This window comes from Telmatherina bonti (genome assembly GCF_933228915.1).
Source record: "Telmatherina bonti genome assembly, chromosome: 13".
NCBI lineage: Eukaryota > Metazoa > Chordata > Actinopteri > Atheriniformes > Telmatherinidae > Telmatherina > Telmatherina bonti.
This window is the reverse complement of record NC_136611.1, coordinates 10,037,348-10,063,654: the sequence shown is the minus strand read 5'-3', so window position 1 is coordinate 10,063,654 and position 26,307 is coordinate 10,037,348. Positions and strand designations below refer to the sequence as shown.

Genomic DNA, 26,307 nt, shown 5'->3' with positions numbered 1-26,307 from the left:
GGGAGCCAGAGATTCCGAGTCTAGATGCTTTATTAAGAAAAACAACTTAACTGAGTGCAAATTACAAGGGGAGACTAACAGAAGTAAACACCATGGACCAGCAACTGAAACACTGCAACAGAGGAGTATAATTACACACAAGAACACAGGTAAATGTTCTTGTACTTATATAATGCTTTTCTAGTCATGCAGACCACTCAAAGCGCTTTACACTTCTTGTCACATTCACCCATTCACACACACACACACTCATTCAACACACTCATACCCCTATAGGCACATTGGGGGGCAGTTTGGGGTTCAGTGTCTTGCCCCAGGACACTTTGGCATTCAGGGAAGCCTGGAATTGATCCCCCAACTTTCCAGTTGAAGCAGGTTTCCAACTGTTCTTCCTCCTGAGCTACAGCCGCCCCTACAGGTGAAATGGATGATAGATTCCAAAAACACAGGATGGATGTCATAATTCTGTGCAAGCACATATAAAATTCATTGGTGATTGACCCATGTAAGAAGATTGGAAGGGGGGGGGGGGGGGGGGGAGGGGGTCTGGGACTTGTTGAATTTAGGATGCATCATCAGTAGTGTTCCTCTGGATCTTAGAGTGTTTCGGCCTTTCACACTATACACCCTCACCAGAGGCGGCTGGCTGCAGGGGGATCAAACCTGAGCCTGCGTCCCATGCCCAATTATAGTTATAGTAATGAGACCAGGTGGAAACTATGAAGGCTACACGGGGAACCAGGCAAGGGGACTGAAAAGGGAAAAACTACAAAATAAAACAGGAAGCTCGAACAAAAGACACGAAACACATCGTGACACACATATTGTGCTGTGATTTGATAAAGCTGTGTCTGCATCATTCCAAAGGGATACAGTAGAGCCTATAGGAGAGCCTGAAGCGTTTTTTATTTGTGTGCTGTGTGCCATTGTCATTTGTTCTTCTAGCATTTGTACATAAATATTTACACGTTTTAATAAATGTCACAAGAGTTCCCTTTAGTATGACTTCAAAAGTATTCAAGTAAATATTATAATTACAGAAATGTACTCATTTAATGATAGTTTTCAAGAAGATCAGCCGCTAACAAAATGCAGAGAGCTGAAAGGGTCACATGTTATCTAGGTTTTATTTTGTAATAATTACAAATAGCAGTGATTTCAGTCATATTTTATCTCCTGTGTTCGTATGTACTCATGTGTTATTGCTTTTTCTCCTATTTCATCATGCTGTTTGACTGTTGTAAAGCACTTTTGTGGTGTTTAGCCTGTGAAAAGTGTAAATAAACTTTACATGCTTCCAATCTGCTCAAACTTACAAACTCGGCTGTAAAGAACTGTGAAACAGGAGTTGACTAACTTATTTGGGCTAATATAGATGAATAGTTCAAGAAAAAAAAAAACTGACCAATGTGCTTATAGGAATCAGTTTTCATCATTTAGAGTAAAATTTCTGCGCATATCTACTAACTAGGAAATATTTTTGAGACAATCTGCATCAGATGTTTTGTACCTGTAACATTTTCTCTGTTTTTAATATCATGTTTTACTGTTTGATTGCTCCAAAATATCCTCGATCTTTTTAGAATAACTCCAAATAACTCCAAATATCACTGTTGTCTCACATGAACAAAAAGTTTTTCCGGATCTCAGCAGTGATTGTTTACATAAATCAGTGATTCTGAACGGAGCCTAGCAGGGATTGTTATCATGCACGCTGTGCTTCACCCTAAAGGCAGCTGGGATAAGCTCCCCCTCTGTGACCCTGAATAGGATAAAGTGGATATAAAAAATGGATAGAAGAATCTATTTTAGCATATGTGTGCTTAAAGTGAGTCTAAAATAGTTTCCCTGGAACGCTCTCTATTATTAGCTACAGCGCAGGAGAAAGAAGACACGGAGAAGACATTAACGTGGACACTTAGCCGTTTTTAGCAGTGGTGTCTCAACGTTGGATATTTGTAAGTCAGGAATATTGGCGGGAAAAGTGTGAGAGAATTTTTGGCAGAAGTATAAGAGAACTGCAGAGGTCACTCCTCCACTACATCCTCCTCCTGATGCGTCTAGTCCAGACCCTGCTTAGTATCTCTTCCAGGAATGTGTCATGTCACAGTAAAACGAGGAGGAAGGAAATTCTCTGTTTTTTCTTCCAGTAATTTTCTGTTGACCATAAATGACCCGGGGTATGTTTGATCAGTTACTGCAGGGTTCACCGTTTATGTCACACAACTTCTTTTGCTTCATGCTGTTATACCCTGTAATGAATTTAATTTATTATAATACAGAAAAAGTACTCTCAAAAACTGTTGTGTCCTTGGTGTTTATCTGGTGGAAATGCTTCATCAACATGCCAAAAAATGTCCCCGTTACAACTCTGTGTGCATCAGCCAGCAGTTCTTGTCCCCATCTTTTCCTGACGATTGAGAAGGTTATTGTCAGGTTCCTACTTCTTCGCATACACAGAAATTAGAGGATTAATTGCACGGTGTATGAAGTGCATGCCTGGAATAACAATGTGACAGTGTTTGCTGTTTGTCAATGTTGCATTTAATTTCAACTAACAGCTCAGAATTTACATTCATAGTGCATTTAAAAAAAAAAAAAAAAAAAAAAAGCTCCATTTACTGTAATTTATTCAGGATGAACAAAAGAATAAATGAAAAGAAAAAGTAAAAATTGAAACGTATCGTAACTATCAGTGTTAAATTAATATTCAGCAGCGACAGCTTGTTGTATTGACCACTGATTCACTAACTGATCCCCATTTTTGTCCATCAGCATCTTAACTTTTAATTTTTCAAAGGATCCTGAGGGAACATGAGCACACAGTAACTGATCCCAGTGTGAAATGAACGCGGTCTGCTTTGACTAAACAACATAAACAGCCTGTAATTTCTCATATGCCTTAACTAATTAACCCTCTTTTCCCATACATGTATGATTAAACTTTCCACTCAGAGGGATGCATTTGGGTTTGGTCTCAGCAGAAGGAAGGGAGTGACTCATGTACAAAACTATGCATTGATGAAAACCAACATATTAATGCAAAGCTGTTCACACAGCGGCCGCAACAGCATCTGGCTCCACCGCATTGTAATCACACTTACTGTCAGATTAATAGAATGGTTCGAGTGCCAATGTCCGTAGTGGCGTCGCTTTCCTTCTGCAACACTGACGAGACTAAACAAAGGGCTTGTATTGAAAAGTGGGGGAGATTTAAAATCCATAATTGGATCGACTTGCTAAAAATTTCTTCATAAATGCAGTGATAGTTTTCAGTTCTGAAGGACAACAGGAACCATGTGTGTGTAAAAGATGCATATTTGTGGAAAAAAAATACTCCCTTCCCTCCATCTTCCAGTCATTTTTCTGCTTCCATTTCCTGCCTGCAGTCTTGTCCTCTTCTCTGCTGATTTCTATACTGTCTTTGTCTCCACAGGGTGAGCGGGGATATGATGGAAGCCCTGGGGCCAAAGGCTATCCTGGCAGGCAGGTGCAGTAAATCTAGTGTTGCGGTGCTGATTGACCAGGGCCACACACACACACAAACACACACACAAGCACACACAAACACACACAGGCAGCAGATGAAACAGTAAATGTGAATATTATATCTATATTGTATTACTAAAGTTGACAAAATGATCTTTTTCACAGGAAAAAAAGGAAAGTGTTGAACCAATTTTTGAATTATATATATATCTATATCTATATATATATAGATATATCTATATATATATAGATATATCTATATATATGTATAGCTATATATATCTATGTATATCTAAATATATATCTATATATCTATATCTATATATATATATATATATATATATATATATATATATATATATATATCTATATACATCGATATAGCTATCTATATCTATATACATCGATATATCTATCTATATCTATATACATCGATATATCTATCTATATCTATATATATCGATATATCTATCTCTCTCTCTCTCTATATATATATATATATATATATCGATATATCTATCTATCTATCTATCTATATATATATATATATATATATATCGATATATCTATCTATATATATATATATATATATATACACACAATATATAGATATAGATAATATTTATCAAACTACGAACTACCATTAACAACATCTAAAGATACTGGACAACGAAAGAATAACATTCTAAGCCTCCAGCATCAACCTCATGAAAGCTAATTTGGTGAATCTGAATAAAAAGTCAGCTACAGTTGAACAAATGGAGAAAAGCCCTGAATGGAGCAGGACATGTGTTGGAATTCAGCAATAGATGTTCCTGGTCTGTAAATAAAATGTCAAAAGGCTTCCACAGTAAGCACTACCCTGAAGAGAGGAAAGGTAATAAAGTGGAACCAATGCCAAAGCTCCTTTAGTGCAAATACGCCTCCTCTTTTCTTCCAAACCGTGAATGTTATTTCTTGCCCCAACTGTTGGAAAAGTGTGAAATGCAATAAATTTAAGCTGGAGCTTCTTTGTGCTAAATTACACTTAAAACCTCTTCCCTTCTGGCTTTAGATGAAATAAACTTTAAAAAACAGACTGTTTCAAGATAAAGGGAAGTTCCTCCTTGCGGCTTTGACACACTTCCTACGTCACAAGTCGACTCCCTTTAGACCCTAAATGATGTGTGATGGATTAGGTTTTAGCACCCCCTACCATTTGTAGGTTGTGAATCAGTGATGCTGCTTGTTTATGTGGAGACGCTGTGGGGAGTTCTTCTGAGCTGAGACATTCAGGGGGAGTTTGTCTGCTCTGGCAGATGGGCTCGCCGCGTCCCTCAGAGATGAATGGGGATGTTGTTGTTTCGAGGGCTTAGCCGTGCAAACATCAACCATGATGCTACTTCCTGCAGTTTAACTTCTGTGTTACCTTGATGAATATATATATATACAGGTGTCCTTATATGTTTTCATCCCCTTTCATTAAAGAAAAAGGCTAAATTTACTACAGTCACTCAGATAACTGGAGACTTAAAAAAGGAACAATAAGTAAAATAAAATATAATTTAGTCATATAAGGCAGTGTTTTTTCATTTAATTGAGTTGGAGAAAGAAAAAACAAACAAACAAACAAATTGGTCCTGAACAAATTGGAGCACTTTTCTGTTGAACAGTGGGACAAAATACCTGTCAACAGGTGCAGAAGTCTGACTGAGAGGAACAGAAAACACCTGACTGGAGCGGAAACATTAAAGGATTGTTCAACAAAATATTAGTTTGTGACTGATTTAATATGTAATAAATTATCTTATTTCTTTGCTTTTTTTTAAGAGAAATATATTTGTATTGAAGCAGAATTAGAAAATAATTTGATGATTTTCATAAAATTATTTATTATTACTTTAGTCAATTTCAGCTTATTTTACAGGCAGCTGTTTTTTCCCTTCTTTAATGAAAGGGTATGAATAAATACCACAACTGTAACAACAAGCAGAGCATAAGTCTGACAAGAAATTAGCTCTGTGGCTGTTTTTAACCACATAAATATGTTTTCTCGTCTTCTACATCAGGGTTTACCAGGGCCTGTAGGAAGAATGGGGCCAAAAGGAGTCAGGGTAAGTCAATATTTGAGAGTTTTAGCTTTTTCTCCATTTATTCCTAATAGTATAGACTGTTGAAGGTATTGTCTTTCAAAGTAATGAAGTCTCATAGCTGCATTTGACCAAAATGCTTTGAATACGATGAATCTCACATAAGTTTTCCTTGTATTTCCGTTTTTATATTCCTGTCATGCACCCTCACTCGACTTCCTGCGGCAGCCACGTTGAAGTAAAAGGCTGTTCATTCTCTGCATAATAACTTTGTTGAACTTTCACCTTCTTAAATGAACTGTGAAATGCCTGCTTAACCAGTGTGGATACATAAAAAAAGACCAGTGTCATAAACAGCATTCATCTGTCCTTGTTAGCGCCCTGACGGCGATGACAGATGGTTTGGTCAGAGTGTAAAATAAAGTTTTCTTGGCCAAATACCGTAAAACTGTGCAACTCTGGTGTGGAGTGTAACCATTATGCTGTCAGCCATTGTTATTTCTGCTTTTCCGCTGGGCAGGTTTTTCACCAAGGTCTCCAGAGATCCCTGATGGGAGGGTATGTGCCCTTGGACTACATCGTGGAAGCCAGCACCATGCAGTCCATGGGCATATACACTTGCTTCAAGGCTTGGTTCTTCAAGACAAGTCCACTGTTACTAAAAGCCTGTCAGATGTGAATAGATCGCCGAGTCTTTAAAGAGAATTTGTTAGTGACGTTGACGTCTATTGGTCCTGAACACCTGCCATCTTTCTTCAGTCTCATTGTGTCCAACTATCCTAGCTCTCTTTCTTTCTGTCTGTTCCTTATCTGCTCCTCTGCTCCGTCTTTTTCATTCATCTACTCAGGGTCACATTGGCATCCCAGGGCTTTTTGGCTTTCCCGGTCCTGATGGAGAGAGAGTGAGTATTAGTGGCCGTGAGCGGGAATGGCTTCAGGCCTGCCTTATGACCGTCCGTGGGCCTAAATGATGGCGTAGGAATACATTTCATCACTGCAGAAATGATACACTTGAGGCAGATTTCACTAAATCAGTATTCAGAGCTTCAAGCAGAAAAAAAGTCTCCTCATACGGAGCTGGATTGAGCCCCATCTACTGTCCTAGATAATGTTAAAGTGCAGAAGATGGATCTAAATTTACTTAACCCCAGCTATAATTTAAGTTCCCATGAAACTCAGAGATCGTGGATTGAAACTTAAGGCGCCCCTGTTTTTCTTTCTTTCTTTTTTTTTTCTTTTTTATTGATTTGATTTAGTTTGACAAAATAATCTCACATTGAGTCCTTTTCACATTTTCATTTTTTCTGACCAGTGTTTTGACCAAATCAAGAAGATGATGATCTGATACTGTGGGGAGAGGTTTTGTTAGCTATCTAAGATAGATAACATTTGAATAAATATTGTTTCCCTCTTCATCTAAAACCAGAAATGTTGTTTATCTTTCTTTATATCTTGCTATAACTTCATTTATGACATTTAAGGAGCAAAAAAAAGTTGATTAATCTTACATACTAATAGATAGTAAGATGGAAACATTTTGAAATGTTGTAGCTCCTTTAACATCTCAGTGTCTCTCCGCTCTGTTTTCTGTCCTGCTTTTAGGGAATTCCTGGTGTTCACGGGGAGAAGGGCAAGATGGGTAGGCCGGTAAAGTTTTCTCTCAACATACTTCTCAGACAACATTGTTAAAAAGAGCCTTACGGCAGATGTGTTGCTTTAAGATCCAACTGCAGAACAACACTGATGGAGGATTTAATGTGAAATTAACCTGAAGTTATTCATGAATAAATAAGCTGTGTCATCATCGGTCGTGTTAAATGTTTCAGACACACGGATAATCATTTTAAAATGAGACGTTTTTATTGCGTTGTATTGAAGTGGGAGTATTTACACTTCGTTATGATTCATATGCTGATTGAGAAACTCGGGACTGTGAGGTCATTTCTGCTCTTGTGATGGATCAGACGGATGTGATAGCGGGGGATGGGGTCAGTTGTGGGTTTTGGCTCTCTGGAGGCTTTACCCACAGACCAGAAAAATCTTTCGTCACCGAAGCACATAAATTTCCCATCCTTCCAGGCTAACATGGAAAACACTGATCCTGCACACAACCACAGGTATGAATGAGATATTTCCCAGGCTGCGCACGCTTTTTAAATGTTACGCAACTGACTTTTTCGGCATGTGATAGCAACGCCATTCATCTTCCTCTGCGGTGAAAAGTTTAGAAGCTTTATTTTCCGTCTCCGTCCTGACTCAGCAGTAAAACCTCGGAACTGACTGAGATAAAAGAGGGAATTGGGATGTTTTAAAAGAAAGAAAAGTACTTTGCAATCTGTGGCATCGAGCTGCTGCACTTCTCCTGCGTCAGCCGTGCAGACACCATTTATCTTGTGAGTGATGCTTTTTGAGGGAAGACTGCAGCTGCACAGATTTCAGGATGAAAAGAGTCTTCCCAAACTTCAGGAATGTAGATGTCAATATAGGAGAACAAACACTCGCACGCTTCTCTGATCAAACTCCGCCGCTTATTGGTGGTTTTTCTTTGCAGAAGAGGAAACTTTTCCATATTTCTAAAGAACACAAACATTCCTGTCTCCTTTATCTCCTGAGGTCTGTCACTGACCCCCTCTTCTGTCTGCAGAACGAGGAAGATCTTTCTGCTATTCTGCCATCTATCATTTTCCCCACCGCAGCACCTGCCTTCTACCTATAGGCAAGTGATGTGTGGCAGGTTGAGTGTTGACCTTGGCACACTGACAAGCACACGGTGCTGCTTCACGCCTCTTGTTCTGCCGCTGTAATGGAATTACGAGCACCAAGCGAAAATAAATAAATAAATAAAAGTAGGCTCAGTCAGCAGTTCCTGGGCCAAGCGGCTTTATTCAGCCGTTTAGGAAAGTCCTGGGGGTTTGGTTCGCAGGCCACTGAGCACTTCCTTGGCAGAGCACACACACACACACACACACACACTCCACGCTTGGAAATGCTCAGCCGTGGAATTTCCTGCCCGTCTCCCGGGAATGAAAGCCCTGGGAGCGTATTTGATGGGATTTGCTTGGCCCTACTCTGCAGACTTCTGTTTTTGGGAAACACTTTGTTGATCTCCCGTGTGTTTGGTGTTGTAACTTCACAGACAAACACATCCAGCATCCACATGGACATTTAGACGTGGTAAACATGTCAACGTCCTTCAGTCCTCCCATTCTGTTTCCATGACCATCGTGTGTGTCTGTGTGCTCAGGGTTTTCCTGGCGACTTTGGAGAGAGGGGACCTCCTGGCCCTGATGGAAACCCAGTAAGTGGATCATTGCAGCACTCAAAGCAACACTCAGCTGTTTCCCAGACAGTTGGAATAAATGTGATTCATGTAAATAAGTCTAAACTTCATGATGTTTTCTGATGAGGTTTAAGGAAAAGAGCGAAGGAACTGAGATGTAATCAGATTTCAACACATTATAATCACGCCATGTAGCTTTATGAGCACTTTTCATCCAGAAATGCAGCTTAAAGTGCACCAACAGAGTTTAAAGAACCAGAAGCAACTAAAACGGCTGCTGTGATGTCATCATTAAATGATCGCACCGCTTCTAGAAAAACGCAGAACAGCATCGTTAAAATTTGTTTGCAGATTTCTTCACAGAAAATCCATTTTATGTACCTGACTGTGAAGCAGATTGTTGCAGTGGTTCAGTCAGTCAGTCTCCCATCCTAATCCACTCTGATATGAGGGCAGCAGCCGCAGTTTCACTCAGCGCTCCTCTTTCTTTAGTTTGACCCTCACTGCTTGTGACTGACAAGGTCAGAGGAAGATTGGCTGACCTCCGAGAGTCTCCTCCAGGCTTCATTTCCTCTCCCTCCAGAGGAAGAAGGGAATGTTCCATTTGGCTAAATCCATCTCCTTTCATTCAGGAGAGATGGAGGAGGCGACAGGAAGGCCACACTGTGCTGCTCTGTGTCCGTCGTCCCTCCGCTGTGCGCTGCAGAGGATGCTGGCACAGTAGTCCTTCACTGACTGCTTATCTCAGGGAAAAATAGAAGACTAATCATCAGAAAAAATATGGAAAAGAACTGTGTACTTTCAGAAATGTGCAGCTCTACACTCAGTTATGACTGTTATATTTATCCTCTTCCTCCTCAGGGGGAACTGGGAGCTCCTGGACCAAGTGGAGTCCTCGGTCTCATTGTGAGTGTCGTTCTCTTCAGATTGAATTTAAGAAATTTCTTTTACCTTTCAGATCTTCTAGGAAGCAGATCTGAAAGATCTGTTTTTGGATTTCTCTTCTACATTTTTCACGTGACAAAACATCTGTTTAGCGGAGACATGCAGCCATGTAGACCACGCATGTCAAGCTCTGGTCCTTTAGGGCTGCAGTCCTGTAGGTTTGAAATCATTCCCTGCTTCAGCGCACCTGCCTGACGTGAAAGGATTGTTGTGGATCCATTTGATTTGAACCAGGTGTGGAGCAGGGAAACAACAACAACCTGAAGCATGTCGGCCCTCCAGAACCGGAGTTTAACACCCTTCATGCACCCATCCTGATGTTTATTATTCTGCCATGTTGTAGAAGAAACAACCCTTCTGTGCATCTGAAACCATGTGAACAGAAATGATTAGAATTATTGTACCTGTGACATCCTGGGAGGTGAAAACAGAAAGAAATTAAAAGATTTTTTTTAAATATATCATTTTCGATATAAAATTATATTGGATTGAAAGTGTGTTTTAACTCTGTGTTTGGATTAGGAAATTTGATTTGCTTGGATTTGAAAACGAATTTGTTTGTTTACACGTCAGACGTGGGAAGCTGAAAGAATAGATATGTAAATAAGATACTGGATAAAGTTTTATGCTATAATAGATGTAGCTCTGAAATGGTTCTGAGCCTCGTACAGGGGACTGCGTGAGATGTGTGTGTGTGCTGTCGCCTGGTGTGTGCTCACGATGGGGAATTGGATTGAAGTCAAGATTTGATGCAGTCTGTTGGTTTTCCTTAACTAGGCTATTGATTACCAACTGGATTGAATATATGTGTCTGTAATGTGCCCTGAGATGATATTGTGAAATGTGATGTGGTGCTATACAAATAAAATTTAATTGAACTGAAGTTGAATGTGTGCAGTACAGATGTGTGCACACTAAGAAGCACCAATCTTTACATGCAACATAGCCAAATATTTGGGAGAAACTTGGCTTAAAGTCTGTTCCAGCTGGAAAATAGATGCTTCTTTCTCTTTGTGTTAGCTTGAAATGAATCATGAATTCTGGGTGTTTACTGTTTAGATAAAAACAAGCTTCTTTAGCATCACGTGTGCCGTCTTCCTACAGTACGCTACCTTTGGGTCTGCTTTCATCTGAATTATTGTCGTTTCTCTGAATCCCCCAGAAATGTGGTACTATCCCTGGTGAGACACTGATCATCTTTGCTTTTTGCTACAGTGATTGGATTTCACTCAAAACTGTACAAAGAATAATTACAGTCATTTGAAATCGCTTTGATTGGTGAATGTTGTATTTTTTTGTTTAATAGGAGTTCTATTTTAAATCATTTCTATATGGTGGTGTTTGCAGGGAGACATGGGCCCTGTTGGCTCGATGGGCTTTCCAGGACTCCCAGGACTCAAGGTAAATATTGTAGAAGTTCTCTAGCGAAGGTTAACCTCATCTTGACCTGTCACAGTCACTGTGAAGTTAAATTATTCTTGAATTATTATAATAAAAACTGTGTCTGGATCACTAGATGTTCCCAGGAACCTTGTTTTCATCATTTGTTCGTTTTAATTTGCTTCAAAGGGAGTAGCTGGAAACCCGGGGGAAGCAGGACTGAAAGGTGATAAGGTGATCTGCATATGTCTTTCTCAAATTACTGACCTCCGTTATACTGTACAAGAATGTAAAATATAAAGGACACCAGAGAAAACGGAGGCGAAACACACTGCTGAAGAGGGGTTTCTGTGTTATCGTGAAGGTGTGTGTTCAGCCAGGGTGCAGAAAACGATTCTTGTTCTGGTTTGCAGAGCAAAGCTTCAAAAATGCTGAGATGGTAAACTAAACAAAACAAGATACATGAAAAATTGGTAGAATTTCTCCTGAGACTGAAAAACAGAAGTTTAATTATGCAGAAACTATTATTATCTGTATCAGTTTTCTTTATATGAATCATACCATACATTCAGTCACTTGCAAATTTATAAATATTCATTAATAAGTATTATGTCAGGAGTGAGTAATTTCTGTTAAGATTTGGTAGAGTTATTGATGTAATCATTGCTAGCCACATAAACAATGTAATTAGCTCCATGCTAAGCTAGCTGTCACCCAAATCTCACACAGTATCCCTACAGCGGGTGTAAGTTCATTAAAAAATATCATCAGCTTTCATTTTTTTTTACAAGTCTATACTTTAAGTTTTAAGATATGGAATTTATAACACAGTTGTTTTATAATTGAATAAATTATTTTCAAACTGAAAAATATATAATTACTAAAATAAAAAGTTATGACAGTCTTATGTTTGCAAACTGCTATTTTGCTCCCTGGATGTGCACACATTCGGTAATGTTTGCGTGAAGAAAAGCCACCTCCTTGGTACTTATAACACAGAAGCTGTTAATTGAATGTTTCTACTGTAAACAAAATGCTTATTTTTAACATGTTTCTGTGTTTTTTTACAGGGTGAAGTTGGCTTACCAGGAGAGCAGGGGGAGTGTGGATTCCCGGGGGACAAGGTAAGTGCAGATTATCCATAAGCAGGTTGGCCGATGCCCTATTTCTTGTATCTACATCCACTGTCTGCTATTAGATCAGCACGTGATTGGCATCATGTATGACAGCATCCGTGTGCAGTTGAGCTTAGGCTGATGAGATCTGTCCAGAAGCGCCTTGTTTTGCTCTCTGAAGTGTTATTGATGCACAGACCATTTGCGATTTTCCTGTACCAACTTTTAGACACTAAAAGCAATTTGAAGGTACTTTAATATTTTTTTCCCTGATGGAGACTACAAAATGGATCAGAATCTAAAGTGTGAAAAGCTTTAGCAGAATACTGAGTGTGATTTTTGCTTTTCTTGTCCTTTTTGTCTTGTTGACTTGTTTACCATCTGGCTTATGTGTTTTAGGGCAGCCAGGGCTCACATGGGTTGCCAGGTCCTGCTGGAAAACCTGGACCTCAGGTATTTTGTTTCCTTCATTCAAACATTTAAAGTGATTTTGATGGGTTTGAGAATTTAAAACAAAAAGCTTTTTTTTTCCCTCAGAAATCTAAAAATCAGATGAGTTGTTCATGCTTGTGGTTAAATAAAAATGGAAATTTTCAAACATGCACTATGAAGGAAACTTCATCTCATGTTCAAAAATTATTTTCATTTTTTCCCATTTCATTTCATCTTTATTTATTTCATTCAAAACAACATAAAAATAAATACAAAATAAGACTGCCAATTAATTATGGCTTGAATGAAAAGGAGCAGAAAGAAGAGCAATCTTATGATATCTGCCCCTTTATTTCATGATCATCCATTTAACAATATTCACATACAACATCCAGTTGTTCCAAAATTTGCATTAAATACCCATTAAATTCCTTTCTTTTAATAGCTTTGAAAGCATTTGCAGATTTTCAAAATATAGCACCTTCGTAATTACTCAAGGTAATTCACATTATGCCTCTAACTCTTCATAAGTCTTTAATATTGTTCTTTTTATGCTTTTCTTAAACACATTGATTGTTCCTGATTCTTTAACTTCTTTTTGAAGCTCATTCCATGAATTTATTTCCTTTCACGGTAACAGTTCGTTCCATTATTTTTGTTCTGGACCTGGGTTTTTTAAATATGTCAGTACCTTTCAAATCTTTCTTCTATGTTTACTATCAACATGTTCCTCTTTGCTTTATACAATACCTGAAGAATACTACAATTTACAATATCATAGAATTTTATTAGATTACATTTTATAAACAGTGGTTTTGATGGATCTCTAAATCTACTATTGTTGATAGTTCTCAAAGCCCTTTTTTGTAGGATGAACAGAGGCTGTGTAAATGTTTTACAGGTTGTCCCCCAAATTTCTACGCAATAAGTTAGATATGGTATAATCAGTGTATTATATAAAGAGAGTAATGCTGAATGACTCAGAAATGGTTTAACTTTATGTAACACTGCAATGCATTTAGCTATTTTTATGGTTTAAACAGGCACAAATACATCTTAAAAACTCAGAGCGCAGGTCATTTTTTCAGTGTGATTGGCTGATGAGCTTTAAAAAAAAAAAGAAAATCCATTCGTGATGAAAAGAGGCTGAAACATCCTCAGAGCATCTCCACCTTATTTGGGATTTATGTGTTTGGGGAAACTCCATCTCCTGCTCTGGCAACAGTGACAGTAGCCATGAGGATCCAGATGGAGAAGCTGTGGAAGTTTATGAAAATAAAATATCATTTTTAATTTAACTTTGGACTTTTTTGTTCATGTTAAAATAATAGAACTTATGAAAATATTGAATGAATCAGTGATGTGATTGACAGACCCTTTCATTGACCCTTTTTAGGGCAAACCAGGTGAGAGAGGTCCTGATGGTATCCCAGGTCCTCCTGGCCCAGAGGTAAGACTGCCTTTGTAATAAATCCCACCACTGTGCAGCCATTTGCGGCACAAACCTGTGTGCACATCTGGCAATGTAGCTGTGATTCATCTCCTGTCATGTTCACAGGGTTTTCCAGGTGACATCGGCCCACCAGGACAAAACGGCCCACAGGGTCCCAAGGTTAGCAGAGCAACATAAACTCATTTCACCCTAAAAATAAAGAATTTGTTTCATATTCAGTGTGACATCTACAGGGAAAGCAAGGGACAAGAGGGTTTCCAGGTCCGGCAGGAACACCTGGACTTCAGGTGGGATCGCATGTTATAAATGTTTTATATGCATGTTATGGCAGCAAGCTGAAGATAAAAAAAAACTTGTGTGTTTTTATTTTTGTCAGGGTGACGAGGGACCAGTTGGGCCAGCTGGACCCGCTGGAGCCGAGGTGAGTTCAGATTGGAGGACAATTGAAGATCAACACCAGTTTGAAAATACAGTAACACAGCACAGATCCTCACACACTACCAAAAACCAGCTTCACACACACACACGCTCGTGTGTGCGTCCACCCTAAATTTAGGTTTGGATGAACCGCTGTGAGCAGTAATGACTGGTAGCGGTTCTTTGGCTGACTGAACTTTCTATTGTTCTGAAGCTGTTTTGAAAAGCTTCCTTTTTGGATGCTGCGTGCTCATCCTACCAGACTGGTCAGCAAATGTATAAAACATTCAGTCACAAACAAAAGTAAAAATAACGTCTGTTGATAGAAGGATATTAAAATGAATGCACAAGAAAAGGGCCCTGTGATGGACTGGCGAGCTGCTGGGATAGGCTCCAGCTTCCCCGCGACCCTTCATCGGATTAAACGGTTAGGATAATGAATGAATGAATGCACAAGAAAAGGAACATTTTCATCCCTAAAATGAAGTAATATTCCAACTCAATATAATGATTTTTCCTTAAGAGATCAAATGATAAAAACGGTGAATAACTAACCAATAGAGTAGATTTCTCCCTTATTTGTTATTTTTTATGATTTTATGTGTAGATTTGTACTCTAGTGTGTTTTAGAGGGAAGTCAAGCTGAACTTTAAACTTTAAAAGAGACAAATGAGGTAATTTGAGATTGTAAATTATAGTCTTCAGTAGAAAAAGAGCCATCCCAAGGAAACCAGTAGAGAAGACTTTACCAGTGTGGCTGTCTCATTGTGGAGGTTAGCTTCAGCGTGTCGTCTCCCAAAAGCCACAAGTAATTACTGAAAACGAACAGGATTGACCCAGAGAGCTCTGTGAGTAATAAGAGGTTTTGATAGCTCTTTGTTTTCTGCATCGTAAAGTTTCTTAAAAGGGATGTTTGTGTTTTGACATCAGCTGTTGGTTTGTTTTATTTTAGACTCACACACTTCACCTTTTATATGAGAAATGGAGTTTAATGCTGGTTGTCTGGAGCTGCTGCACACTTCTCTGTCTGTCATTTTGTGCTTTCTGTTCAGGGCAGGCCGGGGAGGCAGGGATTCCCTGGACTGACGGGCCCAGATGGACCCAAGGTCAGGCTCCGTCGTCACATATCCACCGCTGTCATCCTTAGCTTTCTCTCTCTTTTGTAATCACATATCAACTGTATGTGCGCAGATGAAGTGCTAATTTCCTGCAACCACAGGGGGACTGGCCTTTAAGTCCATTTCAGCTGAGCTAAACTAAGAACTCAAAGCATGGATAAGTTTGTGAAATGCTAATTTGGCCGCTTTGCTGTAGGGCGAGACGGGGATAACTGGCGAGGTCGGGAAGCTCGGCGAGAGGGTAAAGGCTTTTCTGCTGATTTCTATTTGATGCTCCGTGAATGCCTGTTTTGTTGGAGCTCCGGAGTAGAGCAGCCTATAATGAGAAATAAAAGTTTTAGTGTGTTTTCTGTCCCTTAGGGTCTGCCTGGGTTTATCGGGCCGGTTGGAGAGATGGGAATCACCGGAGAAAAGGTGAGTGCAGTCACTATGTGGCAGCTCTTCCTGGTCTCACATCAGTTTTTCCATGAAATGGTTATTATTATTAGAAAAGTGTGGACTTATTTTGACTGTCAGGGAAAACATGTAAATAATTTCTTCAGATGAAATGTGAAATGTTTGCTTGTAAAAGCCTCTAAACTGTGACCATTCGCTGCTTTTCTTGATGTTTTTCTTTATAAATGCAGCACTTTTGCAGGCACTCAAGGGAATATTGAGGTCTCATGAATTACTGTTTGTGGTTCCTCAGGGGGATCGGGGGAAAATGGGTGTCCCCGGGCCGTCAGGTGAAACGGGGCCGATGGTAAGGAGTAAGTTTGGACCCCATCTCTCGTACTGGGGAAATGTTCTGCTATACATTTGTAAGGGACGGGAGTGTGATTTCATGTTATATAAAAGTCTTTTAGAAGTCTGATGTTGATTTAAGATAAATCATTCTTAATAAACAAGATATAATTGGCATCATTTTGCACCCATTAGGGCCACACTGGAATCCCTGGAGAGAAAGGACCACCTGGACTGCAAGGAATTCCAGTAAGTTTATTATTATCACAGCTTCATGGTCTGTTGGATCATCTATAGAAAGGAGGCCAGAGAGCATGATGGCAGAAGCTACAACTTTGTTGCACTTCAGACCAAAACCCGATGATATGATGTGTTTTTATCTAAACATTGAAAGGAAGCATTAAATAGTAGACTTTTAAAGAAGCAGTTGCTATGTAGTCATAGAAAGGGGCTACGGTACAGATGTTTTATATGTTTTTATTCCAGTTTTGGTTTCCTTGATCCCCTTTCATTTTAGTTTCTGTAAATTATGTTGGTCAAACTCAAATACTATTTACTCTCTCACATGCAGGGGCCTCCTGGTTCACGGGGATCCGTCGGCATTAGAGGGCCCAAAGGCAGAAGGGTAGGGAACTAAAATCAATGCTGAAATGTTAGAGTTGATGCTTTGGGAGAGCTTCTTGTAATATGAAGTGACAACTCAGTTTACTTCCAGTACAGTCAGATTTTGTTGTTGCATTTTTTCTTAATAATTCACAAATTCCAGCTGAAACCTCTCAGGACAAAATGCCTTTGGAAAGCAGAAGCAGAAAACCAAACCTTTTGTGCACTGGTCTAAAGTTTGGCCAGTACACACCAAACATCCGACAGGTGCCTGAAAACAGCCTAAATGTTGTGATGTGTTGTCCAGTTTTGTTGAACTTTAAGTTCAGATCTACATTAGGAGTATTATATTAAAAGAGAAGAAAGCAACTGGTTTATTCTTAATGATCAACATCTTGTCTAAAAGAAAACCACTCTGAATTATAGCAAGGCTTTCCAAGACCACATTCAGGTACTTTTTGATTTCTAATTTCCATCCATCCATTTTCTTAACCACTTAGTCGAATTCAGGGTTGCAGGGAAGCTGGAGCCGATCCCAGCAATCATTGGGCGAGAGGCGGAGTACACCCTGGATAGGTCGCCACTCCATCACAGGACCTATATCTAATTTGGTACAGAAAAATACGTATAATACACAAATATTTTTCAGACATAACTCTTCTATTTAAAGAAACTGCTCCCCACAGTGGGCACCCACACATGCAGGTAAAAAACATAATGTGTGATCTGAAAGATTTCTACCTGTCCAGGGTGCGTCTGCATATGGCTGATTCTCAAGCTGTGAAAATCGTGTTGAGTTGTTGAAGTAAACTTAAAAACTTCTACTTCTGCACTTTGGATTCAGTGTACAGATCCAGATACTATTTTTTAAAACCGGCTTAAATAAGTTGTGATGTGTTTCCCTGCTTTATATGATGTTTGTATTCTGCCTTTTGGTTGTCTTTCATATTTGTCTTCATCATCTAACTCACAACACAACAACTTAAACACAACCTTACTTCCTACCAACAAATAGACCCATCTGTTATTCTGTATTTTCTCCTGTATTTTCCACCTATAAGTTATTTCATTACTACGACAGAAAACAAAATACCATTTTATGTAGAAGTCTGGCATAAATTAAGCTATAAAGTTTCAGTCCCTGGAGGACTACAAGCCAGTATGTATGTATGTATGTTCCAGTATGTGCTGGAAATACTCCTCTATTGTTTGTTTGCCCATTTATTCTACTTTAGAGCATCTCCACCTTATTTGGGATTTATGTGTTTGGGGAAACTCCATCTCCTGCTCTGGCAACAGTGACAGTAGCCATGAGGATCCAGATGGAGAAGCTGTGGAAGTTTATGAAAATAAAATATCATTTTTAATTTAACTTTGGACTTTTTTGTTCATGTTAAAATAATAGAACTTATGAAAATATTGAATGAATCAGTGATGTGATTGACAGACCCTTTCATTGACCCTTTTTAGGGCAAACCAGGTGAGAGAGGTCCTGATGCTTAAAAAATTAAAAGAGACATTTTTAATCAGTGTAGCATCAAATCAGGTAAACTTCTCAGATATGGATTTGTTCGTTTTAGTAGCAGAAGTGGTTGTGAATCGGTTTCAGCTGCTTTGGTGTTGATGAAATAAAGAACAGGGGAACTAGAGGGGGGAACAATGAGATGAGCCCTGAAAAGGGAATGGTTTTACACATGGAGGCCACAGATAATTTTTCCTGTATTCTTCCTTTTCCACTGGTTTTGGTTATGTTTGCATTTTGCCAGTGTCCGAGCCACCTCATGCTACCTCACAGAGGTAACATGAGGTGGAATTCATCCAGGATGGTACATCAGTCCACACTCCGACAAGAAGGTTTGCATTGTTTCCCAGCACAGTTTGGAGCCCATGGAGGAGATGCCAGGACTCAGGCCAGCATACCAGAAGACCTGGAGGGGGGTGTAGGAGGATAACAACCCAACAGCAGGACCACTATCTACTCCTTGTGTAAGAAGGAACAGGAGGATCACTGTTCCTCCTGCTCAAACCGTCAGAAACAGACTCCATGCGGGTGGTACGAGGGCTCGACATCCACATGTGGTCAGTCTGATTGGCGCGCGCCAGAGAACATCAGGATTTGCAGATTGGCCAGTGGCACCCTGTACTTTTCACAGATGAGAGCAGGTTTACATTCAGCACATGCAACAGAAATAAAAGAGTCAGCTGCCTGCCACATCTTCCATTATGACCAGTTTGGCAGTGGGTCAGTGATGGTCTGTGGAGGCATATCCATGTAGAGCTGCATAGATCTGACCTGACTTGCATGAGGCACCGGACCCATGCCAAACCCTACGCTGCTGCAGTGGGACCTGCGTTCCTCCTCATGTGGCTGGAGTGTTTCAGCAGTTCCTGTATGATGGAAGACATTGATGCTATGGACTGGCCTGAATCCTCTGGGACAACTCCAATCCAGGTCTGGCAGAAAAACCCTCAGGAGAACTTCCATCATCTCATTAGGATCATACCCATTTGTATGGGGTACATACAGACATGGGGAGGCCAAACACTCTTCTGAACCTCATGTGGACTTGTCTGCAGGAATTCCCAGAGACGTTGGGTCGGCCTGTGATCTGATCTTTCCCTTTTTAGTTTGAGCAGGATTCTGAAACCAGACCTCCATGGGTTAATTATATTTTGATTTCTATTGATGTTATTTTGTTCTCAACACATGTCATTATGTGATGAAGATTTTCAACTGGAATATTTCATTGATGGAGATCTAAGACGTGTTGTTTAAGTGTTTCCTTTATTGCTTTGAGAAGTGTACTTCAGTCACACATCAGCATCCCGTCAGCGATGAATCGGATTTCCATCTTTTCTTCTGTCATCCAATTTGTGTCTTGTAAAATTTAAGGATGCTTCATCTTGACGTGAGGCATTTCTGTTATTTCCACTCCAGTTTTTATCTTTAGAGACATTGGGAGCTTTTTTCCATTATATTTTATGAGTTTCTGGTTCTTGCACCTGTAATTAATTCATGTCTATGCAAAAGTATATTTAAACCATCCAAAACAAAAAAAGAAAAACCCTAAAAAGATTTATGTAGTTTACATGAAGTCATTCAATTTTAAGAAATTGAATTTCCCTTTGAGGATTAATAAAGTATTTTTCATCCATTCATTCATTCATTTGCTGTTGACATTTTTCTTTTTTTTTTTTTAATTTCACATGCAATACAATCAAGAGGGTTAAATTTATATTAATAATGAACTGAATCCCAGTAGAAGGAAGCAAGAACGATGTGATGGACAAAAAGCTCCTTTAGTAAATGGGAAACACTTTCTTATTCTCAGCTAACATGTGAAATGATGACTTTAAAGCTGGCGTCTTGTGATTTATCCATGTTATTATTCAAAATACTTTCTTTTCAGATAAAAATCTAATTCGACTGAATTTGTAATTTCACTCAGTCGTGATGGAGAGATCGTTTCTCTGAGCAACAATCATGAACGTATTTGTCTGCTATTACCAATCAGCTCAGGACTTGTGTAAGTAGGAGCTATATTCCACTCTGGCTCTGATTACATCTTACATAAGATGTTGACATGAAGGTCCATCCAAAATGGCATAATCAGTCCTTCATATCTTTCTTTAAAATGACGGGTGAATCAGCGGTGCAGGTGGCGCCGCCATGGTGAATGAAACGTGGTGACAGAGTCCGCATGGTGGGGATTGGCCACAGCTGAAATGAACTGCTAAGAATTAGCTAAATTTGCGAAAGTTTGATGCCCTCTCTCTCCAGTGTGGGACAAACCAAAGTACACAATAAAACCCCAAAGCTCAGCTCGCAGCATCCAGGTTCTGCTTAACGCAGATGATGGAAGTGGAGGTTAAAGGTCAAAGCTCTCATCTGTTTAGAGAGCATGTTTGCCAAATGTGTTAAAGGGCACATATTCATCAATAACAACTGTTACTGCTCTTACAGGGTCCAAGGGGTCCCGATGGCCCAGTGGGAGAGAAAGGATCTGCAGGAGTTAAGGTGAGCACATGCTCAAAGAGCCAAAAGTGGCAACTTTTAACCAGTACAAGATGCGGTTAATTGTTGATCATGTTGTTTTACAGCTGCTTGGAGAAATGTTTGGCCTTAAGTTTTCTAATAGCCCACATTATTAATGTCTTGTGGAAAACAAATAGAAACAGCTCGAACATCTGTTGGATAAATGAACACAATAACAAAGGGCGACAATTTTAACTTCTGAAGAATATTTAGAGGACGTTCTGACGAACAACAAATGTGAAGGCGAAAACTGCAATCAAAGAGCTTTAAAGAATTAATGGTGATGTTGGCGCTTGGCAGTCGGACACGTTTTCACCCGAGGGGGATTTTTAGAAAACTCATTTCACTGCTGTTGTTTTCTTTCTGTGCAGGGCCCTGATGGTCCACCAGGAAAACTGGGCCTCACTGGAGAGATGGTAAAGAAAATTTCCACAAGTTCCACTCCTGGTTAAATTTGTTCACTTGCCAAAGTTAATGAAGTTTCAGAAGTATAATTTAGGTTAAATATATTTTAATGTAGTAACAGATCATGTATTTTTAGACAATGTGACAATTAACCGGCAGTCTTTAGGTGAGAAGGGATTTGACGCAACTAAATTGATTTAAAATGAATGTATGATCCGTATGTATTTGACAGATATGACAATGTAGTGATATCCGCAATAGTTAGACGTTGTCTTGCAGAAATTCTAAAACAAGTGTTGAGATGTGGAGAACTGCTTGGATTAAAAAGAATAACTGTTTAACAATATCATGCTACTTTATGGATAATAACAATACTGACTCACAGCTTTGTAATGACCTATCCCTAATTAATATATCATGGAAATATTGACTTTTTTTTTAAAATGTAAAACTAGAATCTTTCAGAAGAAACTTAAGACCAAGTGATCTGCACCTGACTTAACTCGGCTGATGCTCCAAACCAACTCAACCTTCCGATTAAAATCTTATTTTTTATTTATTAAGTGATTTTTCCCTTTGTATGATTTTACTGCAGGGAAAGCTTGGTGAGCCGGGTGACGGTGGGCCAAAGGGATTTCCGGTAAGTGGTCCACACTAACAGGGTTCTCCTTTTACACCAGTGCTGAACTGGTGCAGACACATTTTAGTGGGGGGGAGGGCAGGCAGGTGTAGATAGGACAGGCTTGTGTGGCGCACTGGTTCTCTTGTGGGTGTCGTAGCATTTCCACATGCGTATGAATACCAGTGCTGTGTGTTTCACAGATGACTGCATTATTTTCAGGGTGTTCAGGGACCCTCAGGACCTCCAGGAGCCAAAGGAATTGCAGGAGAACCTGTGAGTTTGTCTTTCATGTAAATGGATTTCAAGCATCAGAGAATGGACCTCGGCCACTGTAACATTTTCCTCTCTTCATTCTGGGTGGGATAATCGTGTAAAGTTGTGCACTTGTAATGACTGTGCTCTCACTTTTACATGAATCCTCTTTTTTTGGCATCTTTTATTCAGTTCTTCCTAGAAATCCACATCCTGTTTGAAAAAGGCCAGAATGGCCTAATCCTCTTTCTCTGCTACTGTCCAAGACTCAAATACATGAGCGGCAAAGTAGTGAGGCTGAGGCAATTTGATTTACTCCATCTGCTTCCTGTAGAGGCAGCTTTATTGTAGTTTGAATGCATCTGTATAACAGCAGATCAGTTTTCAGCACTTTTAGAAGCTTTGGGCCATTATTTGGTTGGTTCCTAGCCATCCAGATTAACTTATCTCCACAAATTCACACTTTTCTGCCAAGTACTTATCTCCCTTCACGTTTTTCTCCTTTTACTGTCACTTTCAGAGGTGTCGGTTCCAAGGTAGAAAATGCTCTTAACCTTTTTATTGATGCCGCTGCTTTGTTGCTGCAGGGACCAGCAGGGCCACCTGGAAGGATTGGACCGCTGGGGGAGATGGGGTTGATGGTGAGTGAGTTGATCACACAATCAGTGTAAGAACTCCCACTGAGGTTTATGTTGGCGCAGAATAATAAAGGCTGTCACTGTTTCTGACAGGGGCCGCCAGGGAAAGCAGGGGAGAGAGGACCGCCCGGCGAACCAGGGGAAAAGGTAGCCGTAATGATTCATTAAGATTACAATTTATGGAATTACGACTCCATTACAACCTTTCTTCTGGCCATGGGGCCTGCACGACCTCCACTTATGAAATAATAAAGCGTTTGCGCATTAATCCTGAGATCTGGATGCAATTACTTTTTTTTAAAAAACACATTTTTTTTTTACATTTCATTCTCCATGACTGTCATCACTCAAACCTTTCAGTTTGAGCCCAAATAAAAATCTGCGCTTAATTAAAAAAATGTATTTGAACTTTTAGCAAGTTCACTAAATATTCCTTCATTCGCACTCCTCACTATTGTTGGAAGCTTTATAAAAACCACTAGTTGTGCATGTAAAGACATGCAAGACATAAAGAAAAGACAATCTTCTGTGCTTAACAGGGTCCTGCTGGTCCACCTGGGAGTTTCGGGGAGCAGGGTCTGATCGGGCAGAGAGTGAGTGTCCAAATCTTTCTGTCAAGTCTTAATTTCATTATGTGCAATAATCAACATATAATCCCCACATAAATAAGAATAAAAGGCTCCACTGACTTGATTTGAACAAGGTGTCAAGTTGAAGAGGGGCCAGTTTCTTTAAGCTGGGCTGGGTGAAGTACTGCAGTGAGTGTCTTACCTGCAGCAGCGAGCAGCTGGAGCTCTCTTAGTTTGAGGAATCAGGGAGGATTTGTGATGGATGAGCAAAGCTAACAGCTGCTGAGAAGAGGAGAACAGTGATTTTTTTCCCTACTAGCACAGCTCAAACTTAAAAAAAAAATTGAGTGGTAGTTTGAATGAGCATCACAATATCTCCTTTTTAAGCCAAGTTGACGTTGGTCTGCACACAAAAGGGAGCAGGTTGAAAACAAGCTCTTCAGCCAATGTTTTGTTTCTTACTTGTTTTCAGAAAGATGCATTCATGCTTTTTTTATTATTATTTCTTTGTAGGTATATGGTTAGACAGTGAAAGCTTGAGACTTTTTGCTGCGAGCATTTAATGATGAATTTTCAAAATTGAAAGGAAACACCATTTACCGCAGTATTTCTTTAACGTGTTTAGATACACCTGCTAGTGTTTGGCTGCTTTTCTTGCGATAAATATCTTCATGGATATTTCTGTCAGGGTGAGGCAGGCATCAATGGAGAGGCTGGACCACGGGGACCTGATGGAGACCAGGCAAGTATGAAAATAACGAGCCTACACCTCACAAGCTGCTAATCTGTGAACCTGTTGAACTCTCCTGTTTCCTGCTGAATCTTAATAACGCTTCAGCAAGGTGTTGTCTGTGAGAAATTTCACTGTGGTGTGTTTGGAGCGGTTGTGTTGTTGCGTAGTGTAAAGATGAGGTGAAAAAAAGGGTATTTTAAAAGCTCTACTGTCTGGCAAGCATCATGGCAGGGAGGAGAAAAGCCTGCATATTTAGTAGAGCCAAACTGCTGGAAGTACTGTACGGCTGACAGACCGAGAAATAGCCGCTGGCTTGGGGAAGGCGGTAAAGTGTGAGCAACAGAGAGGAAGAAAGTCAGCCTCTGAGTGTGATCGACTTCATGCTGAACAGGACGTTTTCTGTTACTGAGGAGTATAAACTGGTTTAGGAGTCTCTTGGCCTCCCCACTGGAAGTCCTGCAACTGATTTGCAGATTTTGCTCTGAATGTTTGGTTGATTAAAGTCGGCGCTTTGTTGTGACTCACTGCTGAATTGACATGGGAAACATTAACATTGAAATGTGACAAATAATCATGTGACTCAGTTGTTATAAACAAAGTCACAACATGTCATTAAGTGGTGACTTTAGTGACATGCCTCAAACCGATACTTGGTCAAATTTACCCGTCGTGACCCTAAATGCTGTAATCAGTTCATGCTGCTGCAACGGATTTAGCTTTTAAAAGTTTTTTTTCCTTCCTGATATGTGTTTCCATGTATGTCTTCTCTGAACACGTTCCACTCTGTCTGTTCTGCATGTGACACAGTCACTGAGTCGTCCTGCAGGTTTATTTACTAAAAGCAGCTCATTTTCTATGTTTCTGATTTAGCTTGTTAATTTCTGGTTCTCCTGACAGTTCATGGTTTCGTCCTCTTGCAGGAGGAACGTGACTCCAATGTGTATATGTGTATAGGTGTATGTATTTGTGTATATATAGTAAGGGCGGGAAATTGAATAAAAAGATTGAAAATCCAAGATTTTTTGCTTAATCCACTATAAATTTTTTGTCATTTTTATTGTTTTTATTGATCTTTTTACTTGTCTTCTTGAGCATTATAGCAGCAGAATGATGGTCTGACTACTGTGTTGTTTTTTCCTAATTGAAATCAAGAAAATGATGAGCAAAAAAAGTTTTATTCATTTATTCATTTTTTAATATTTTTTTTTTTATGTACAAAAATCATCAGTATTGAAGAATTGTGAGAATCGCAATTTAAATCAAATTGGCACCCAAAAAAATCTGAATCGAATTGGGACAAAAGCATGTCGTCACAGCCCTACTATTTAGGCAGGTGTGTATGTGTACATTTGTATATGAATATGTATGTAGGTTGTTCTCTCTCTCTCATTCTTTCTTTCTCTCTCATTTTTTCTCTATGGGGTGTTTTTTTTTCCTTTTCTTCTCTGTTCTCTTTCTGTCCCTCTTCTGTCCTCTCCGGTCCGGTCCAGCAATACAAACTTTTTAATACAAACAATTGTGCAAAATAAATAGAAAAATAAAATAAGAATCCAGAATATCAAGAGGAGCATTATATATGTATATTATATCTATAATGCTCCCCTTGGCAAAGTAAATGTTCTTAGCAGAATACAGCATCCAGATAATCATTCTGCTTGCTTAAATGCTGCACAAGACACAAAAAAAAAAGTTCTAAGTGATGCCATTTTGACTTGAGTCATTATTTAGACACGAGACTTCAGATGAGCTGTGTGGCGTGTTCGCTGCATGTGCACAACATCATGATAACAGACTAAAGCATTCCCACCAGCTATGTTGTATACCTGTCTGCATCCCAGGGCGCCAGATTCATACACACAGCAGGACATCTGAATGATTTCATTACAATAATGATACATTTTTCACTTTAGTTTGAGTCTGAACACAAGATGTCGAACATTAAAAGTCAGCTGTACTGGGTTTAGTGTCTTGTAGATATATCGTGCTTCATCCAAAAGAGCTTTTTCAGGTCTGATGGAGGTTCTGTGA

At 39.5% G+C, this 26,307-nt stretch overlaps 1 protein-coding gene across 1 annotated transcript in view; it reads left to right on the top strand.

Moving 5' to 3' along the window:
• Positions 1 to 26,307, top strand: part of col27a1b (collagen, type XXVII, alpha 1b) — a gene marked incomplete at its 5' end in the record, with an annotated part of 79,459 nt that overhangs the window by 31,332 nt on the left and 21,820 nt on the right. Inside the window, 28 exons of the mRNA XM_079252064.1 lie at positions 3,437 to 3,490; positions 5,538 to 5,582; positions 6,407 to 6,460; positions 7,161 to 7,205; positions 8,803 to 8,856; positions 9,700 to 9,744; positions 11,131 to 11,184; positions 11,353 to 11,397; positions 12,234 to 12,287; positions 12,678 to 12,731; positions 14,107 to 14,160; positions 14,269 to 14,322; positions 14,397 to 14,450; positions 14,540 to 14,584; positions 15,633 to 15,686; positions 15,895 to 15,939; positions 16,059 to 16,112; positions 16,387 to 16,440; positions 16,617 to 16,670; positions 16,993 to 17,046; positions 20,989 to 21,042; positions 21,432 to 21,476; positions 22,061 to 22,105; positions 22,307 to 22,360; positions 22,927 to 22,980; positions 23,071 to 23,124; positions 23,517 to 23,570; positions 24,235 to 24,288. Of these exons, the coding sequence (XP_079108190.1) occupies positions 3,437 to 3,490; positions 5,538 to 5,582; positions 6,407 to 6,460; positions 7,161 to 7,205; positions 8,803 to 8,856; positions 9,700 to 9,744; positions 11,131 to 11,184; positions 11,353 to 11,397; positions 12,234 to 12,287; positions 12,678 to 12,731; positions 14,107 to 14,160; positions 14,269 to 14,322; positions 14,397 to 14,450; positions 14,540 to 14,584; positions 15,633 to 15,686; positions 15,895 to 15,939; positions 16,059 to 16,112; positions 16,387 to 16,440; positions 16,617 to 16,670; positions 16,993 to 17,046; positions 20,989 to 21,042; positions 21,432 to 21,476; positions 22,061 to 22,105; positions 22,307 to 22,360; positions 22,927 to 22,980; positions 23,071 to 23,124; positions 23,517 to 23,570; positions 24,235 to 24,288 (1,440 nt within the window). The remainder of the gene's footprint in view (positions 1 to 3,436; positions 3,491 to 5,537; positions 5,583 to 6,406; positions 6,461 to 7,160; positions 7,206 to 8,802; positions 8,857 to 9,699; positions 9,745 to 11,130; positions 11,185 to 11,352; positions 11,398 to 12,233; positions 12,288 to 12,677; positions 12,732 to 14,106; positions 14,161 to 14,268; positions 14,323 to 14,396; positions 14,451 to 14,539; positions 14,585 to 15,632; positions 15,687 to 15,894; positions 15,940 to 16,058; positions 16,113 to 16,386; positions 16,441 to 16,616; positions 16,671 to 16,992; positions 17,047 to 20,988; positions 21,043 to 21,431; positions 21,477 to 22,060; positions 22,106 to 22,306; positions 22,361 to 22,926; positions 22,981 to 23,070; positions 23,125 to 23,516; positions 23,571 to 24,234; positions 24,289 to 26,307) is intronic.